The sequence below is a fragment of the Hyla sarda genome, chromosome 3 (assembly GCF_029499605.1).
Source record: "Hyla sarda isolate aHylSar1 chromosome 3, aHylSar1.hap1, whole genome shotgun sequence".
NCBI lineage: Eukaryota > Metazoa > Chordata > Amphibia > Anura > Hylidae > Hyla > Hyla sarda.
Genome location: NC_079191.1, coordinates 128,118,932 through 128,139,634, shown reverse-complemented (window position 1 = coordinate 128,139,634; position 20,703 = coordinate 128,118,932). Strand labels below are relative to the sequence as shown.

The following is a 20,703-nucleotide window of genomic DNA, read 5'->3' as shown; positions in this document are numbered from 1 at the left end:
AAGAAAACATGACTGATCAGACCAGGCCACGTGATTTCTGACACATTTCTATCATAGTAATACTTTCAGCAATTTTTATGAAATTTGGTAAGACACTTTGACCTTCATTCCCCATGTGTGGGGGGCACCTAGCGATGTTGCTAGGGGGTTGCGGACTGCACCAGGTGACTATCTCCAGTGGAGTGAAACCATAGCGGGAAGTGATAATCCCCAGCCACCCGTCACTGCATCTGCCTTCTCCTCTGCGCAGATACATTGCAGTAGAATGGTGAAGCAGCGGGAGCTGTCAGCTTCCTGCTCCACCATTCTGTGTCTTGGGCTGCAGACACTTCAGGTCTGCAGCCTATTAGCCTCTGTGACACGTCCCCCGGCAGCTGGCGCAAAGATATGACGTCATTGTGTCGCCCCGGGATCTCGTTCCTGTGGCTCATAGGCTGCATAGCTGAAGAAGAGAGAGGAGCTGTGCCATTCATTGTGGGAACCTGGAGTAGGTAAGTATTTCTATTTTTTTCCATGCCACAATAGATCAGTAGGAACATTTGGGAAGCATGGGGGACATTATTACTTTATCAGGGGGACATTATTATTATTTATTATCATCATCATCATCAGGGGGCATTATTACTTTATTAAGGGGGCATTATTGTATCTCAAGGGAGCATTATTACTAAGACAGGTGGACATTATTACTTTATTAGGGGACATTATTGTATATTAGGGGAGAATTATAACTTTATCAGGAGGCATTATTATATATCAGGGCATTATTACTGTATCAAGGGGGGGGATTATTAATATATTAAGGAGTATTATTACTGTATCACAGGGGACATTATTATAAATCAAGGAGGCATTATTATATATTAGGGGGAATTGTTACTGTATCACAGGGCATCATCCTCTGCAGAGATGTTGGGAGACGTCATCATAGCGGTCTGAGTAGGATGAAAGAAATGAGAAAGAGAACGACTCTGATCACAAAAGATGTGAGTTATTGTAAATAACTGCTGAAATCTCTTATACAGTTTGTATATCCTGTGTAGTGCTGGTATCTACCGCTATGTGGTCCTGTATGGGGGAATTACCAGGCTATATTATGCAGAGATACCCTGTTATATATAGAAGTGATCTGATGCAGGGCAGACATTTTCAGGGTGCCTTGTACTCATACACACACATCACACACATATATATTATACACGTTAACATTACACATACAAAAAGTTACACACAACACATATCTAGCTCCCTGTCACATCCCAGTAGTGAAGATGGAGCTCACAGAACAAAGCCTGTCTCTCAGAGTTGCTGTCTTGATCAGGTTACAATAGCAGGTATGAAGCTCTGGCTGTCGTAACTTAAAGGGGTACTCCAGTGGAAAACATTATTTTTTTTTTTAATTAACTAGTGCCATAAAGTTAAACAGATTTTTAAATTACTTCTATTTAAAAATCTTTACACTTCAAGTACTTTTTAGTGGCTGTATGCTACAGAGGAAATTCTTTTCTTTTTGAATTTCTTTTTTCGTCATGTCCACAGTGCTCTCTGCTGACACCTCTGTCCGTGTCAGGAACTGTCCAGAGCAGCATAGGTTTGCAATGGGGATTTTCTCCTGCTCTGGACAGTTCCTGATACGGGCATCAGGTGTCACAGAGAGCACTGTGGACCAGACAAAAAAAGAAAGTAAAAAATAAAAGAATTTCCTCTGTAGCATACAGCTGCTAAAAAGTACTAGAAGGGTAAAGATTTTTTAATAGAAATCATTTACAAATCTGTTTGAGGCTGGGTTCATATCCCATTTTCAGCCATTCCGGACCACATATGGCTGGGGAAAGCTAAAACCGGGCGTTCCAATATCCCTGCCATATGCCACCCATATGTAATTCATTTCAGTGAGCCGACCGGAGTGAAAAGCTGACTCCGTTCAGCTCATTTTTTCCCCGTATGCCGTTTTCTCACCGGACCTAAAACTGGGGTCGACCACGGTCCTGTATGGCTGAAAATGTGATGTGCACCCAGCCTAACTTTCTGGCACCAGTCGATTTAAAAAAAAAATTCCACCGAAGTACCCCTTTAAATTGAACGTATTGCCCACATATTTTTTCCTGATTACAGACAGATACTGAAACATGTTTTTCTAATCTGATTCTATTCTCTGACTGCAGTTTGTAGTTTTGTAAATGGTGACACCATTTTCTTTCGAACCTGTTATTCTCCCTTGGACAACTTTTAGAAGGTGATAACTATTGCACATAAAGAACACCCATGAGTCCTGCCCATGTGGAGAGCTCTGACCTACTCATTTACCCCTCACAATTTAGCTCTTGTACAAGCCACTCAGGTACTTACCCTTTTCCATTTCTTCTGCTTGAACACACAGGGGGAGATTTATCAAAACCTGTCCAGAGGAAAAGTTGCTGAGTTGCCCATAGCAACCAATCAGATCACTTCTTTCATTTTGCAGTGGCCTTGTTTAAAGTGAAAGAAGTGATCTGATTGGTTGCTATGGGCAACTCAGCAACTCTTCCTCTGGACAGGTTTTGATAAATCTCCCCAACATTCTTTAAGAATGGACTGTCTTATATACCCCAGCCTTTGACAAGCACCATTGTAACAAGGTAGTCAATGTTATTCACCTCTGCTGTCAACGCTTTTAATGATATGGCTGCTTGGTGCATGTGCCATACTGTATTGTGACATATTTCTCTGATATAGAAGCACTATTGCACAGTGTTTATGACTCCATAGTATGGAACTTTTTTCCAACTATAAATGTAAGTACACTGGGGGAGATTTATCAAAACCTGTGCAGAGGAAGAGTGGTGCAGTTGCCCATAGCAACCAATCAGATTGCTTCTTTCATTTTCCACAGGCCTCTTTAGAGGCCTGTGGAAAATGAAAGAAGCAATCTGATTGGTTGCTATGGGCAACTGCACCACTCTTCCTCTGCACAGGTTTTGATAAATCTCCCCCACTGTTCTTTTATATGCGGGGGGCCATTGTGAAGTAATCTGTACCATGTGATACATATCTCATTTACAGTTGGACCCTATGGGGGACACTGTTTCTATACAGTGGCAAACGTTGGAGTCATTGTCCCAGCCACACATCATTCTGCATTTATCTATAAGGCTTCTTCAAGACATACTTTTTGTATGGCATTTTGGAAGCTGGAAAAAACACAAAAAAAATGCACCTTTTCTTCTTATCCAGGATGCCGTTTTTGTGGCATTTTTCCTCAAAATAGTCTGTATTAGTATAGGCATTTTTCATTTCAATGAGTTCTATTGAAGTATGTGAGGGAAAAAGAACAGGAAAAACCACCTACACACTGTTTTCGTCATATTGGGGTCTATGGGAGGCATATTTCCATATTGACTACAGCTAAAATCTGGCTGCAGAGTTTTTGCTAGAAAAAAAAAGCGCAATGCATCGCAAGTTGGGTTTTTGGAAAAAAAAAATACCACGTGGGAATCTACTATTACTCATTGATAAATGAAGGCTTGCTTCTTCATTTACTAAACCCGGTCATAAAATGGTTAATATACAATTTAAAGGGTTATAATCTTTAACTCTGCCGACTGAGCTATTTGCTTTTTACCTCATCAGTAAGATTGTACTATGGTATTCGATGCAGTAATGGTTTTATACATCTAAATATAGATAGATCATGTTTTGGTATCTTCCACATTGGGACTTTGGGGTGCGATGATTGGTGACCTGCAGATTGACACAAGTAATAAACATTTATGAGAGGATCAGTGATTGATGCCGAGGAATTATCATTGTTTCCCAGGGTTTGCAAAGTCGTTGTCTATAGAATGCGCTGACAACGCTGACATAAACAACAGCTGGAATCTTGTTTGGAAGAGTCGTGTGGTAAGTTTGCCTCCGGCACACACGAGCTTGTGAAAATGTGATCACACAAGACTTTTTAAAGCTGCTCAGGTAATTTCTATATAAGAGACTATAACACATTTAAAGGGGTACTCCGGTGGAAAACTTTTTTTTTAATCGACTGGTGCCAGAAAGTTAAACAGATTTGTAAATTACTTCTATTAAAAAATCTTAATCCTTCCAGTACTTATTAGCTGCTGAATACTACAGAGGAAATTATTTTCTTTTTGGAACACAGTGCTCTCTGCTGACATCATGACCACAGTGCTCTCTGCTGACATCTCTGTCCATTTTAGGAACTGTCCAGAGCAGCATATGTTTTCTATGGACAGTTCTTAAAATGGACAGAGGTGTCAGCAGAGAGCACTGCGGTCAAGATGTCAGCAGAGAGCTCTGTGTTCCAAAAAGAAAAGAATTCCCTCTGTAGTATTCAGCAGCTAGGATTAAGATTCTTTAATAGAAGTCATTTACAAATCTGTTTAACTTTCTGGCACCAGTTGATTTAAAAAAAAAAAATGTTTTCCACCGGAGTACTCCTTTAAAACCATTAGAGTAAATGCCCATCACATATGTCCAGTGTCCGGCACAGTTTTCCTCCGGATGCTAGAAGAGATCCCATTCATTTGAATGGGACTGTTCACAATCGTCCAAGATCTTAATTTTGACACCAGATGTTTGGACACACCGGAGGGCACCGGATAGGGGAATGCAGCTTGCTTCGATTTATTTTCTCTGTACAGAGTGAGACAGCATACAACAGTATATATATATATATATATATATATATATATATATATATATATATATTCTATACCAGGATCTTTTTCTCTGTCAATCATATGTGGAATCAAGGCAAAGAGCACTTACTTTCCAGCAGCATAGACATCTGCCATGTCAAAAAGGTTTACTCCATTCTCATATGCAATAGTCATTAGCTGCTCAGCCACCTGACAAAATGACAAGTACCCCTTTTAAAGGAGTTTTCCAGTTTCAGCAAATAAAGCATATTTTTATAAAATGACTAGTTATGCAATTTTCTAACACAGTTTGAGAACTTTGTTTATCAAAGTCAGAGTAGGAAATATTTTGCAACCTTTTTTGCCACTCTGTGCCAAACTTGCCAAGAGGGGCAGATGGGCATTCTTTTACACAAAACGGGCTTTGCTTCCCCTTAAGCCAAACGCCGAATTCACTACAATTTATGCCTACTAGCAGGTGTAAATAGTGATTAAAATATATGCCAGATCTATCTATGTCTTTCTAAGGCCCCCTTCACATATGTCTGGCTTCCAGCAGCTTTTCTTGTGATGCAGTAGAAAATGCACCAGATGAAAACTGATTGTAGAACTGCTTGTGGTAGCTTTTTTATTGTTCACTTGAAAAGGCGGCGTACAGCGTGCAAGAGAGCAGGTGGAATGGACGCCACTTGAACATGCGGCGTACAGCGTGCAAGAGAGCAGGTGGAATGGACGTGGGGATAAGGTGCTGGCGACGGGCCGTTTTCGCGCTGAGGTGCGAAAACGGCCCGTCACCAGCACCTTGCCCCGCGTCCATTCCACCTGCTCTCTTGCACACTGTACGCCGCATGTTCAAGTGAACAATAAAGAAGCTACCACAAGTAAGTCTGGGTGAGTGCTCTGCATTCTTTATGTATTTTCATATTCAAGTCTTCTGCGTGTCAGCACCTGAAGGACCCACGATAGCTCCTAGGGGCCGCTCACTGCATAACCAGATTTTTTGGGGGCCGCTCACTGCATAGCTAGATTTTCCTCGCCTAGAGCCGACTGCAGAATCCGGTAGTGCCGAGTGTATCTCTAATGAAACTTTGATTGTAGAACTGATCCCATTTATTTGAATGGAGCAGTACACATTCATAGGGCATTTCAAGCTGGATGCCAAATGGTAACGCGGTGTGCATGGGCACTGGACAGAGAAGCGTATCTTGCTGCGTTCCCATGTCCAGCATGCACACCAGATCCTAAACCAGTGATGCACTTCTGTCATCAGTTGTGGTGAGTTTAGGCTGAGCCAAAAGCCTGACATATGTGAACCCAACATTAGGCTGATTTTTGGGCAGCCTCAGATGTCTTAGTTTCATTGACCCCGCCCCCCAATTGGGAATTCATTCCTGGTGATTTTTGTGAGCTCTACATTTAATGATTGAAACTTCATGGTTTATTTCTAGAGAGTGACTGTGCCCTGGTCATGTGATCAGACAGGTGGCTGGTGGGACCAGAACAGCTTCCATGTGTTTCCCTCCTCCAAAAAGATGTAACTTGATGCACACAAATGCATACATATTACCTACACTGTCCACACTCAGTTATACACATTACACACATACATATTATACACACAAACATTACACATACAAAAAGTTACACACATGACACATACCCATATTTCACTTAGCTCTCTGTCACATCCCAGTAGTTAAGAGGGAGTCATGAAGAGCAGAGCAATATCTATCTCTCGGAACAGAGTTGCTGTCTTGATCAGGTTACAACAGCAGGCATGAAGCTCTGGCTGTTGTGACTTAAATTGAATGTATTGTCCATACATTTTTTTTCTGATTAGAGACAGATACTGAAACATGTTTTTCTAATCTGTTTCTATTTTCTGACTGTAATTTGTATGTTTTCTTAGGGGCTGCCATCTTGTCTGAGCTGTTTAGAGATATGCTTTACAGCAGGACTCATGGACACAGGAACAATAAATAGGACCTGTCCCATTCACATGAATTGGAGATTCTATTCTGTGACATTTTCTGAGATCATTCCACAGGAAGGGGATTTCTGTTCTTTATTGTGAATGGTGGTGGATACAGTGTCATCTACATACTGGTGTCCCTTTTCACTTTGCTCCCTGTTACAGTGGCGCTTCGGCTGGACTCTCCGGCCGTGAGCGCTCCCTGTCCCCGCTGCCATTGGGGCTGAGATTCGCATCGCGGGACGCGCCCGCATGCGAGTCTCAGCCCGTCACTCACCTTCTTGTGTCTCTGCTTCCTGGTGTCCCCGCAGCTCCAATCTGCATGCCCTCGCCCCCTAGGGCACACGCGTGCCGGAGCTCTGTTTCTTAAAGGGCCAGTACCAATTGTAAATGCAAGAACGCCAATCCAGCGTGGGTAAGTAGAAAATCTAGACTTTATTAACTCACGGTAAAAACGGTACAAGCAACCAGCAGATCAGACGCGTTTCAGACGCATGCACCCTTCATCAGTGATGTCAGCCCTAAAAAGCATGTCAGCCATAAAAAGCATTATCAATAGACATCTTCATTTTCTTAGACAGGACGAGACTATAGCTAAAATTCTGTCCAAAGGATGCCACATAGTCCCAAAAAAAGCCAAAACTTTGGGAGACATGCTATCTCCTAGTTTAATGCTGTCAAATACCAGACACAGCACAAACTGGTTGAGTAATAAGGGATTCTATAAGTGTGGTGGCAGGATTTGCAGAACATTATTATGCTAAATTGTGTACACATTTTTCTGATGCAGAGCAAATTAAAAATTATGGCATAAAAGATTATATTAACTGTAATCATTACAATGTAATTTATGTCATTGAATGTTCACAGTGCCAGCTAAAATATGTAGGTTCAACCACTAGAAAATTAAAAGTTAGAGCACTTGAACATCTCAATGACATATCTAGCAATGCTATTAGAAATCGCTCAGCAGCATCTTTGCACTTCAAAACCGTTCATGGTGGAAGCACCAATGGTTCTCAAATATATGCAATAGAGCGTGTTCACACATGACCTCGTGGTGGTTGCATGCAGCGAAAATTGCTTGAACGTGAAGCATATTGGCAATTCACCTTGGGTACAAGTGCACCCAAAGGGTTAAATTTAAAAAGGGAATTGCTATTTCACTGCATTGCAACCTACACGATTAGAAATGCAGTTTGTCATATGAAATGAAATTATACATTCTTTCATTTTACTCTGTCATATATATTTTTTACATGTTTAATGCATGATTTTATGACATTGCTTTATGCCACTGTTTTCCCAAATGCTTCCTAGCCATCTATGTCCACATCGCCCATTAGTGTACTGTTTTAGCAATTGTACTTTTACTTGCATTTTATATTTTGTATTGTATCAGTATCCTCCCCACGCACCGGTGTCAGCGGACTCAGAGGAGCTCTGATTGGTAGTAAGTTATCTGCCCATTACCTGTCCGATATTTAACTGACACCTGTACAGAGGGCTGACATCACTGACGAAGGGTGCATGCACCTGAAACGCGTCTGATCTGCTGGTTGCTTGTACCGTTTTTACCGTGAGTTAATAAAGTCTGGATTTTCTACTTACCCACGCTGGATTGCCGTTCTTGCATTTGGATTTGTGTGCACCGGGCTGGGTGCGAATCCATGTCGGGGGTGTACGGGTGGAGCGAGCTGGACCACATTGCCAGATACTTGCCAGTACCAATTGTCCCTTGTCCATAAGTATCTGCTCCTCCCTGTTCCCTGTGCCGGATCTTTGGTTGTCTAGCCTTAGTGAAGTCCTGTTTCCCAGAGTCTGTGTATCTGTTTCTTGTTCCGCCCTATCCTGTATCTGTGTTTAAGCCCTGTTATTCTGCCATCCCGCCACATCCTGCCAGCCACGTTCTACCAGTTGCTGTCAGTGCCACGTCACTCCCCAGCTACCTGTGTGGATGAGTCATGCCAGGGGTAGCGACCTGGGTGCCACCTGCCGCAGCAAGACCATCCCACTTTGCGGCGGGCTCTGGTGAAAACAAGTGGCACCTTAGACCCCTATCCCTGGCACAGCTCAAGTCTCCTTCCACACAGGCCCAGAGGATCCACCACCTGCCATGATTCATAACACTCCTGTCTGTTTATAGAAGAAAGGCATAACTGGGAAATGATCTGTACAGAACTGGAGCCTCAGCCTAGTTTTAGCCCTAGTGGCCAGAATGAGAACAGCATTATTTTAAAATGTAGAAATTAAAGGGGTACTCCGGTGCTTAGACATCTTATCCCCTATCCAAAGGATAGGGGATAAGATGCCTGATCGCGGGTATCCCGCCGTTGGGGACCCCCGGGATCTTTCACGCGGCACCCCGTTTGGAATCAGTCCCCGGAGCGTGTTCGCTCCGGGTCTGATTACCGGCGACCACACTGCCGGCGGCGTGTGACGTCGAGCTTTGCCCCTCAATGCAAGCCTACGGGAGGGGGCGTGATAGCTGTCCTTTGGATAGGGGATAAGATGTCTAAGCACCGGAGTACCCCTTTAAAATGCTAAATTAGAAAACACATCACTAACAATTCTTAAAAAATATGGCTAACATAAAAATTATTGCTTTAAACAATGGGTTATTTTTTGATGACACATTATTTTTAAGCAAAGGGAATGAAGGAGAAAGAGGGGGAAAGCAGAATTTCCAGAGACCCATTGTATGCACCCCATCTTTACATCTCTACATGACTGCAGGCAAGTGCGGTGGCTGACCCCCTCCTTAGTACATCTCTGGGTTGATATGATTTGTAGCAATAATTTCCAATGAAAAAGAAGTATTGCTTGTGGTAGGACTATTAGAAGAGACTTTAAAGGGGTTTTCCAGCTTTATACATCTTATCCCCTATCCAAAGTATAGGGGATTAGATGTATGATTGCAGGATTCCTGCCGCTGGGGACCCCGGCAATCTCGGTGTAGCCCCCCGGCATCCTGTGCCGGGCGCTGCCTCCGAGACGGGGACGTGACATCACGGCCACGCCCCCTCAACTCATGTCTATGGGAGGGGGCATGGCCATGATGTCATGTCCACGTCTCGGAGGCAGCGCTCATCACAAAATGTGGGGGGCTGCACAGAGATCACGGGGGTCCCAGCGGCAGGACCTCTGCGATCATACATCTTATCCCCTATCCCCTATGTGTAAAGCCGGACTACCCCTTTAAGAGTCATTCTTACCTCTCCAATACAATGTGAATGACAGCTTTCTCCCCATCAGTGCCTGTATATTTTTATATATATATATTTTTACAGGCAGGGTAAGCAGGACTCTCACTGTCTCTCCTAGGAGTCCTGTCATTTACTCAGCAATTCTTTGTCAAATAATGCAAACCTTATTATTTCAGAGCTCAGTACTTATGCTGTTGTCAGATAAGGCAGTATATGTCCCCGCTTTAAGTGAATGATGAAGCCTTATGTTGTACGCATGCTTGTATAAAGCTATAGAATATGTCAGTAGTAAAATCCCTCTCACAATCTCACGGTATAAAAGATTTCCATGTTTGCTTTACTATCAGTGCTAAACTGAATAATTCTAAATATTGATTAAAACAAGCAAAGCATACAAAGCCACAACATACATCTCCGCAAACATGTATCTTACCTCATCAGAAATCTGTCCACCAAATGTCACCCAGGTTCCTGAAAATAAAAATGTAATATGTACTATTACAATGGAAAAATAAGGTTACAATGTAAAACAAACCTTGGCAGATTCTCTGTGTACCTGTCATTAGCAAAAACTTTCATATAATGAAGACAACAACATATATGTACTATTCGTAATATGGTTAAAAATCAGTGGCATTGCCAGGGGGGGGGGGGGGGGGGCTGGGGGGGGTGCGTACCGCAAATGAGATGACACCACCAAGCGGGAAGTAATTCCGCAATGGTGTCACCTCATCCGGCCTTCACTGCCTCCATACAGCAGTGTTTCCAAAGCAGTGTGCATCCAGCTGTTGCAAAACTACGACTCCCAGCATGTCCAGCCAAAGCCAAAGGAGTTGTAGTTTTGCATTATCTGTAGGCACCGCTGCTTGGGAAACACTGCCATACACTGGGCGATGTCGGCCTGCCTGCTCAGCCGAACAGAGGATTATGGCATGGCTGGCAGGTTACACAGGTAGAAGTATAAATACTGTGCCCTGACCACTGCCATTCCTCATTACCCCCCTCCCCCCTCCACTGTGAAATGTAATCCTGTACTGTGGCATCATCGTGTATTACTCCTGTACTGTGACATCACTGTTTATATTACACCTATACTGTGACATCACTGTGTATATTACACCTGTACTGTGACATCACTGTATATTACCCCTGTACAGTGACATCACTGTGTATATTATCTCTGTACTGTGCCATCATTGTGTATTACCCCTGTACTGTGACATGACTGTGTATATTACCCCTGTACTGTGACATCACTGTATATTACCCCTTTACTGTGACATCACTGTGTATATTATCCCTGTACTGTGACATCACGGTGTATTATCCCTGTACTGTGACATCGCTGTGTATTATCCCTGTACTGTAACATCTCTGTGTTTATTATCTCTGTACTGTGCCATCACTGTGTATTACCCCTGTACTGTGACATCACTGTGTATATTACCCCTGTACTGTGCCATCACCGTGTATTATACCTGTACTGTGACATCACTGTGTATATTATCTCTGTACTGTACCATCATTGTGTATTACCCCTGTACTGTGACATCACTGTGTATATTATCCCTGTACTGTGCCATCACTGTGTATTACCCCTGTACTGTGACATCACTGTGTATATTACCCCTGTACTGTGCCATCCCCGTGTATTATACCTGTACTGTGACATCACTGTGTATATTACCCCTGTACTGTGCCATCACTGTGTATTACCCATGTACTGTGACATCACTGTGTATATTACCCCTGTACTGTGCCATCACCGTGTATTATACCGGTACTGTGACATCACTGTGTATATTATCCCTGTACTGTGACATCACTGTGTATATTACCCCTGTACTGTTCCATCACTGTGTATTACCCCTGTACTGTGACATCACTGTGTATATTATCCCTGTACTGGGCCATCATTGTGTATTACCCTTGTACTGTGCCATCATTGTGTATATTACCCCGTACTGTGCCATCACTGTGTATTACCCCTGTGCTGTGCCATCACGGTGTATTACCCCTGTACAGTGCCATCAGTGTGTAAATTACCCCTGTACTGTGACATCATTATGTATATTACCCCTGTACTGTGCCATCATTGTGTATATTACCGCGTACTGTGCCACCACTATGTATTACCCATGTACTGTGCCATCACTGTGTATTACCCCTGTACTGTGCCATCATTGTGTATGTTATCCTGTACTGTGCCATCATTGTGTAAATTACCCCTATACTGTGACATTATTGTGTAAATTACCCCTGTACTGTGTCATCATTGTGTATATTACCCTGTACTGTGACATCATTGTGTATATTACCGCTGTACTGTGCCATCATTGTGTATATTACCCCTGTACTGTGCCATCATTGTGTAAATTACCCCTGTAGTGTGACATCATTGTGTATATTACCCTGTACTGTGCCATCATTGTATAAATTACCCCTGTACTGTTCCATCATTGTGTATTAACCCTGTATTTTGTCATCACTGGGTATTACCACTGTACTGTGCCATCATTGTGTGTATTGCCCCTGTACTGAGACATCACTGTGTGTATTACCCCTGTACTGTGTCATCACTGTGTGTATTATCCCTGTTCCGTGCCATCATTGTGTATATTATCCCTGTACTGTGACATCACTGTGTATATTATCCCTGTACTGTGACATCATTGTGCATATTACCCTGTACTGTGCCATCATTGTGTATATTATCCCTGTACTGTGACATCATTGTGTATTATCCCTGTACTGTGACATCACTGTGTGTATTATCCCTGTACTGTGTCAGTACTGTGTATATTACCCCTGTACTGTGACAGCACTGTGTGTATTACCCCTGTACTGTGACATCACTGTGTGTATTATCCCTGTACTGTGCCATCATTGTGCATATTACCCTGTATGGTGCCATCATTGTGTAAATTACCCCTGTACTGTGACATCACTGTGTATATTATCTCTGTATTGTGACATCATTGTGTATATTATCCCTGTACTGTGGCATCAGTGTGTATATTATCCCTCTACTGTGACATCACATTGTATTATCCCTGTACTGTGTCAGCACTGTGTATATTACCCCTGTACTGTGCCATCATTGTGCATATTACCCTGTACTGTGCCATCATTGTGTAAATTACCCCAGTACTGTGACATCACTGTGTATTACCCCAGTACCGTGACATCACTGTGTATTACGCCTGTACTGTGACATCACTGTGTATATTATCTCTGTGTATTAACCCTGTACATTGTGTATTAACCCTGTACTTTGTCATCACTGTGTATTACCACTGTACTGTGCCATCATTGTGCGTATTACCCCTGTACTGTGACATCAGGGTGTACATTATCCGTGTAATATGACATCAATGTGTGTATTATCCCTGTTCTGTGACATCACTGTCACGATGCCGGCTGGCAGGTAGTGGATCCTCTGTGCCAGAGAGGGATGGCGAGGACCGCGCTAGTGGACCGGTTCTAAGCCACTACAGGTTTTCACCAGAGCCCGCCGCAAAGCGGGATGGTCTTGCTGCGGCGGTAGTGACCAGGTCGTATCCACTAGCAACGGCTCAACCTCTCTGACTGCTGAAGATAGGCGCGGTACAAGGGAGTAGACAGAAGCAAGGTCGGACGTAGCAGAAGGTCGGGGCAGGCAGCAAGGATCGTAGTCAGGGGCAACGGCAGGAGGTCTGGAACACGGGCTAGGAACAAACAAGGGAACGCTTTCACTAGGCACAAGGGCAACAAGATCCGGCAAGGGAGTGCAGGGGAAGTGAGGTATAAGTAAGGAGTGCACAGGTGGAAACTAATTAAGCTAATTGGGAAGATTGGGCCAGGCACCATCATTGGTGCACTGGCCCTTTAAATCGCAGAGACCCGGCGCGCGCGCGCCCTAGGGAGCGGGGCCGCGCGCGCCGGGACAGGACCGACGGAGAGCGAGTCAGGTACGGGGACCGGGGTGCGCATCGCGAGCGGGCGCCACCCGCATCGCGAATCGCATCCCGGCTGGAGGCGGGACCGCAGCGCACCCGGTCAGTGGATCTGACCGGGGCGCTGCAACAACGAGGATGAGGCGGGCGCTCCGGGGAGGAACGGGGACCCGGAGCGCTCGGCGTAACAGTACCCCCCCCTTGGGTCTCCCCCTCTTCTTGGGGCCAAAGAACCTGAGGAAAAAAAACTCAATTTTTCCGTGATGAGGTCCGATGCACATTAGGAGGGGTTCCGTGCGGTAACGCACGAGACAGTCCAATTTTTCATTGTAAACACAATTGATGTAGAGGGGTCTGGCGAGACTGGTCACAGGGACGTTGAACCTGTTGATAAGAGAGGCCAAAAAAAAATTTCCTGCAGATCCGGAATCCAAGAAGGCCATAGTAGAGAAGGTAGAGGCAGATATCCGCACAGGCACAGTAAGGCGTGGAGAAGCAGAGTTGACATCAAGAACTGTGTCACCTTTGTGCGGAGTCAGCGTACGTCTTTCCAGGCGGGGAGGACGGATAGGACAATCCTTCAGGAAGTGTTCGGTACCGGCATAGTACAGGCAAAGATTCTCCATGCGGCGTCGTGTCCTCTCTAGAGGTGTCAAGCGAGACCGGTCAACTTGCATAGCCTCCGCGGCGGGAAGCACAGGAACGGATTGCAGAGGACCAGAGGAGAGAGGAGCCGGGGAGAAAAAACGCCTCGTGCGAACAAAGTCCATATCCAGGCGGAGCTCCAGACGCCATCCGGAAGAACGCATGTCAATGCGAGTGGCAAGATGAATGAGTTCATGTAGGTTAGCAGGAGTTTCTCGTGCGGCCAGAACATCTTTAATGTTGCTGGATAGGCCTTTTTTAAAGGTCGCGCAGAGAACCTCACTATTCCAGGACAACTCGGAAGCAAGAGCACGAAACTGAATGGCGTACTCGCCAACGGAAGAAACACCCTGGGACAGGTTCAGCAGGGCAGTCTCGGCAGAAGAAGCTCGGGCAGGCTCCTCGAAGACACCACGGACCTCAGCGAAGAAGGACTGGACTGTGGCTGTGGCAGGATCATTGCGGTCCCAGAGTGGTGTGGCCCCAGACAAGGCCTTTCCAGAAAGGAGACCACGGCAGAGTCTAGAGTCCTCATCAAATTTGTCCGGCAGGGACAAGCAGGGGTTAGGAGCGGCCGGTTGCTGCGGAGGAGTTGCAGGAGCCGGCGGAGGAGATGGTTGTTGCAGTTGCAGCTGCTGTGACAGTGACATCAGCTGCTGTAACTGTGACTTCAGTTGCTGTGTCACGGTGGACAAGTATGCCAGCTGGTGATTTTGTTGGGTGATCATCGTGGAAATGTCGGCAAGACTTGACAGCGGCACCTCAGCGGAATCCATGGCCGGACGCTGCGGAGGAGTTGCAGGAGACGGCGGAGGAGATGGTTGTTGCAGTTGCAGCTGCTGTGTCAGTGACAGCAGCTGCTGTAACTGTGACTTCAGTTGCTGTTTCACGGAGGACAAGTATGCCAGCTGGTGATTTTGTTGGGTGATCATCGTGAAAATGTCGGCAAGACTTGACAGCGGCACCTCAGCGGAATCCATGGCCGGATCTACTGTCACGATGCCGGCTGGCAGGTAGTGGATCCTCTGTGCCAGAGAGGGATGGCGAGGACCGCGCTAGTGGACCGGTTCTAAGCCACTACAGGTTTTCACCAGAGCCCGCCGCAAAGCGGGATGGTCTTGCTGCGGCGGTAGTGACCAGGTCGTATCCACTAGCAACGGCTCAACCTCTCTGACTGCTGAAGATAGGCGCGGTACAAGGGAGTAGACAGAAGCAAGGTCGGACGTAGCAGAAGGTCGGGGCAGGCAGCAAGGATCGTAGTCAGGGGCAACGGCAGGAGGTCTGGAACACGGGCTAGGAACAAACAAGGGAACGCTTTCACTAGGCACAAGGGCAACAAGATCCGGCAAGGGAGTGCAGGGGAAGTGAGGTATAAGTAAGGAGTGCACAGGTGGAAACTAATTAAGCTAATTGGGAAGATTGGGCCAGGCACCATCATTGGTGCACTGGCCCTTTAAATCGCAGAGACCCGGCGCGCGCGCGCCCTAGGGAGCGGGGCCGCGCGCGCCGGGACAGGACCGACGGAGAGCGAGTCAGGTACGGGGACCGGGGTGCGCATCGCGAGCGGGCGCCACCCGCATCGCGAATCGCATCCCGGCTGGAGGCGGGACCGCAGCGCACCCGGTCAGTGGATCTGACCGGGGCGCTGCAACAACGAGGATGAGGCGGGCGCTCCGGGGAGGAACGGGGACCCGGAGCGCTCGGCGTAACAATCACTGTGTATATTATCCCTGTACTATGACATCACGGTGTGTATTATCCCTGTACTGTGACATCACTGTGTATATTATCCCTGGACTGTAACATCACTGTGTATTATCCCTGTACTGTGTGATCACTTTTTATTATCCCTGGACTGTGACATCCCTGTGCATTATCCCTGTACTGTGACATCATTGTGTATATTATCCTTGTTCTGTAACATCACGGTGTGTGTTATCCCTGTACTGTGACATCACTGTGTGTATTATCCCTGTACTGTGTGATCACTTTGTATTATCCCTGTACTGTGACATCACTGTGTATTATCCCTGTACTGTGACATCCCTGTGCATTATCCCTGTACTGTGACATCATTGTGTATATTATCCCTGTTCTGTAACATCACAGTGTGTATTACCACTGTACTGTGCCCTTGTTGTGTGTATTACCCCTGTACTGTGACATCAGGGTGTACATTATCCATGTAATATGACATCAATGTGTGTATTATCCCTGTTCTGTGACATCACGGTGTGTATTATTCCTGTACTGTGACATCACGGTGTGTATTATGCCTGTACTGTGACATCACTGTGTATATTATCCTTGTACTTTAACATCAGGGTGTATGATCCCTGTACTGTGACATCACTGTGTATTATCCCTGTACTGTGTGATCACTTTGTATTATCCCCGTACTGTGACATCCCTGTGCATTATCCCTGTACTGTGACATCATTGTGTATATTATCCCTGTTCTGTAACATCACAGTGTGTATTATCCCTGTACTGTGACATTACTGTGTGTATTATCCCTGTACTGTGTGATCACTTTGTATTATCCCTGTACTGTGACATCACTGTGTATTATCCCTGTACTGTGACATCACTGTGTGTTATCCCTATACTGTTACATCACTGTGTGTATTAGCCCTGTACCATGATATCACTGTGTATTATCCCTGTACTGTGACATCACTGTGTGTATTATGCCTGTACTGTGATATCACTGTGTGTGTTCTCCCTGTACTGTGAAATCACTATGTGTATTATCCCTATACTGTGACATCACTGTGTGTATTATCCCTGTACTGTGACATCACTGTGTGTGTTATCCCTGTACTGTGACATCACTGTGTATTATCCCTGTACTGTGACATCACTGTGTGTATTATCCCTGTACCATGATATCACTGTGTATTATCCCTGTACTGTGATATCACTTGTGTGTGTTCTCCCTGTACTGTGACATCACTGTGTGTATTATCCCTGTACTGTGACATCACTGTGTGTATTATCTCTTTTCTGTGACATCACTGTGTGTATTATATGCAGAAAGAGAGACAGCTACCTGGCACTGCTGTGTGGCAAATTCTTGAATGGGGAGCCTTTCAATACACACTATTTGGCAGTGGCTCTGTAATTCACAGGTGGTTGTGGTGCAAAACTTGTTGTAGCAGAAAATACAATGGGGTTTATTTACTATTTATAACATGATTCCGACTCTTATTTGTCGGGTTTTGCGCCCAAATTGTGTCGCACGTCCCTTGCGACACAATTTGAGACCCAAAAAAACAAAACCCTCCATTTTACAAGAAATCCCCGAAAAGGGGGCATGGTCATGGGATAAAGTGGGCGTGGTCCTGACAAAAGGGGCGTGGTCCGACAGTTTTGAAAAACCCCAACATATTTACTATGGTTTCCACAGAAAATGTGGTGGATTTGAGCTGAGGAAAACCAGACAGATCAGAACATGTGTAAAAAAAGCTAAATGTAGGGAAAAGTGCTAAATGTAGGGAAACCTTAGTAAATACCGTGGGAAAATACCAGTCGGAAGGCAAAACCCACAAAGAAACCTACACTCCACTCTTAGTAAATAAACCCCAAAGTTCACAAAAACAATGGAGAGAAAGACAAGCACACTCACCATGTATTGAGCTTCATCTGTGCTGTTTATTGGAATTTATCCGAATACAGAGGCAAAGGTGCAGGGGGACGACGAGGGAGGGAGGTGTTCACGGCTACGGAACCGTCTCGTGCTACATGCGCTTCATTAGGCCCCTACTAAGTAACAGGTAAGGAGGTGTGTTTAAAAAGGACCCAGGCGGACCGTTTCAATACACCAGGTGTGTGTTTAACAAACATAATTCAAAATATAAGATACCTTAATAAAAACAACACTCAATTACCTAAAGACACAGGATACAGGAAGGAAGCTTTCTGGAAGAGGTGAGATGATCCAGAAAGTTCCTTCCGTAATAATTGTAAATCTCCGAATCTGATTGCTTTTTCTACCCTTTCTAGGTGTGCAAATTTCAATGTGTCCAGGCGGCCTCCATGGGTATCGTTCATATGAGAAATGAACTTGGAGGCTCATATGCCTGTTCTCAGAGAACGGAGCTGTTCTCTCTCTCTATGGAAAAGAGGTCTGATCGTCTTCTCTGTATAGAAGAAACCGCAATCGCAAATTAGGGAATAAAACCTCACGATGCGGGTATACAGGCTCTCCGTCTATTCCTGGCGTATACAGATAAATCCACCAATTTTATTGATTTTGTCACTGACTCTGTTAGGTTTATTCTTAAAAACAATCATTTCACTTTCTGTTAATGGTTTAGGCAATTGAGAGGCACTGCGATGGGGACACCCATCTCGTGCAGTTACACAAACATTTTTTCTAGCATTTTTTTAAAGTGATTTTGTTTTCTTATCCAGAAACTCCTTTTCTCGACACATTAAATCCTTCCACAGATATGTGGATGATATCCTCATAATCTGGGAAGGTACTAACAATGAATTTGATAATTTCGTCACATACCTAAACAACACTATGTTAATATGAGATTTACCTCAAATTTCGGTGGCAAGACATTGGAGTTCCTGGATGTTAAACTCAAAATCAGCAATGATCGGATTATCACATAGGAAACCCATCTCCAAAAATTCCCTTCTCCATTATAAATCGTCACATTGCACACTAAAAACAATATAGCATACAGCCAGTTTATTCGCCTAAAACGCATCAACAATGATGCTGAACAATACCAACAACAGGTGTCTAAACTGGCTGAATGCTTCCTACAGAGAACATATGCAGTAGATGTCATTAACAAGGCAAGATTGAGAGCCGATAATACGCCACAAACAAAATAAACCTAAGAAAAAACTGAACTGATATGTTTTTTCGTTTCATTGAACAGCAAAATAAAACAAGCCATCTTTAACAATTGGTATATGATAGAAAGAAATGAAGATCTAAAAGATTTCACAGCAAGCAAACCAATTGTTACATATAAACGGAACAGGACATTACAGAACTATATTAAAAGAAAACAAAAATCCAATAAAACTGCAGAGAATTGGCTAAGTAATGCGAGACCCAGGGGCAATTTTCCATGTGGGTCATGCTCTTTTTTTGCCATCATAATTTAAAAGGCGATCTGATAAAATTAGGAGAACATAATATAAAGGTTAATCAATTCATTACATGTCTGTCCACACATACAGTTCATTCCCTAATTTGCGATTGTGGTTTCTTCTATATAGAGAAGACGATCAGACCGCTTTTCCATAGAGTGAGAGAACATCTCCGTTCTCTGAGAACAGGCATATGAGCCTCCAGGTTCATGTCTCATATGAACGATACCCATGGAAGCCGCCCTGACACATTGAAATTTGAAGCCCTAAAAAGGGTAGAAAAAGCGATCAGATTCGAAGATAAAGATTTACAACTATTACGGAAGAAAGCTTTCTGGATCATGCAATTGAACACCACAGGTCCACTCGTTCTTAATGACCGTAAAGAGATGAGCATATTTTTATAACTCACCCCTTCCGGAAAGCTTCCTTCCTGTATCCTGTGTCTTTTTAGGTAATTGAGTGTTGTTTTTATTAAGGTATCTTATATTTTGAATGATGTTTGTTAAACACACACCTGGTGTATTAAAACAGTGTTTTTGTGCATATGTTACCAAGGATACACATCCGCCTGGGTCCTTTTTAAACACACCTCCTTACCTGTTACTTAGTAGGGGCCTAATAAAGCTCATGGAGCGCAAGACGGTTCTGTAGCCCATGAACACCTCCCTCGTCATCCCCCTGCACCTTTTGCCTCTGTATTCGGATGAATTCCAATAAACAGCACAGATGAAGCTCAATACGTGGTGAGTGCGCTTGTCTTTCTCTCCATTGTTGCTGTGTGTATTATGTACTGTGACATCACTGTGTGTATTATCCCTGTACTGTGACATCACTGTGTATTTTCCCTGTACTGTGACATCACTGTGTTTATTATTCCTGTACTGTGACATCACCATATATTCAAATGGAGAAGGAGGAAGCGGGAAGCTGGAGTCGCGCTGCTACGTTCAGATGCACGAGGCAATGGGACGTGGAAGAGGTGAGTTGAATTATTTTATTATATACATGCGACGTGTTTCTGGGAATAACCCTTTCATCAGGCATTAAACTAACAGCAAAGAGCAAGTTTAAATACACTGAGGATATAGTGACATCATCACCGGAAATAAGGAGCTCCAAAGTGTGTAGGAAAACCAGGAAAAAAGGGATTATAAATCAGGTAAATTCCAGGTACAAATACATATAAATAA

At 44.4% G+C, this 20,703-nt stretch overlaps 1 protein-coding gene and 1 long non-coding RNA gene across 4 annotated transcripts in view; one reads left to right on the top strand and one right to left on the bottom strand.

Annotated features, from left to right (window-relative positions):
* The window catches only part of KCNAB1 (potassium voltage-gated channel subfamily A regulatory beta subunit 1), a 424,457-nt gene that overhangs the window by 81,771 nt on the left and 321,983 nt on the right, over nucleotides 1-20,703 (bottom strand). For 2 of the 3 annotated variants that reach the window (XM_056565010.1, XM_056565011.1), the window contains exon 3: nucleotides 10,246-10,283. In XM_056565010.1, coding sequence (XP_056420985.1) covers nucleotides 10,246-10,283 — 38 coding nt within the window. Of the gene's footprint in view, nucleotides 1-2,636; nucleotides 2,785-10,245; nucleotides 10,284-20,703 lie in introns of those variants that run through there. The other variant, XM_056565012.1, reaches the window with a different exon arrangement.
* The window catches only part of LOC130361700 (uncharacterized), a 65,931-nt gene continuing 47,739 nt past the window's right edge, over nucleotides 2,512-20,703 (top strand). The window contains exons 1-2 of the long non-coding RNA XR_008891118.1: nucleotides 2,512-2,618; nucleotides 3,797-3,879. This is a non-coding gene — a long non-coding RNA (uncharacterized LOC130361700). The remainder of the gene's footprint in view (nucleotides 2,619-3,796; nucleotides 3,880-20,703) is intronic.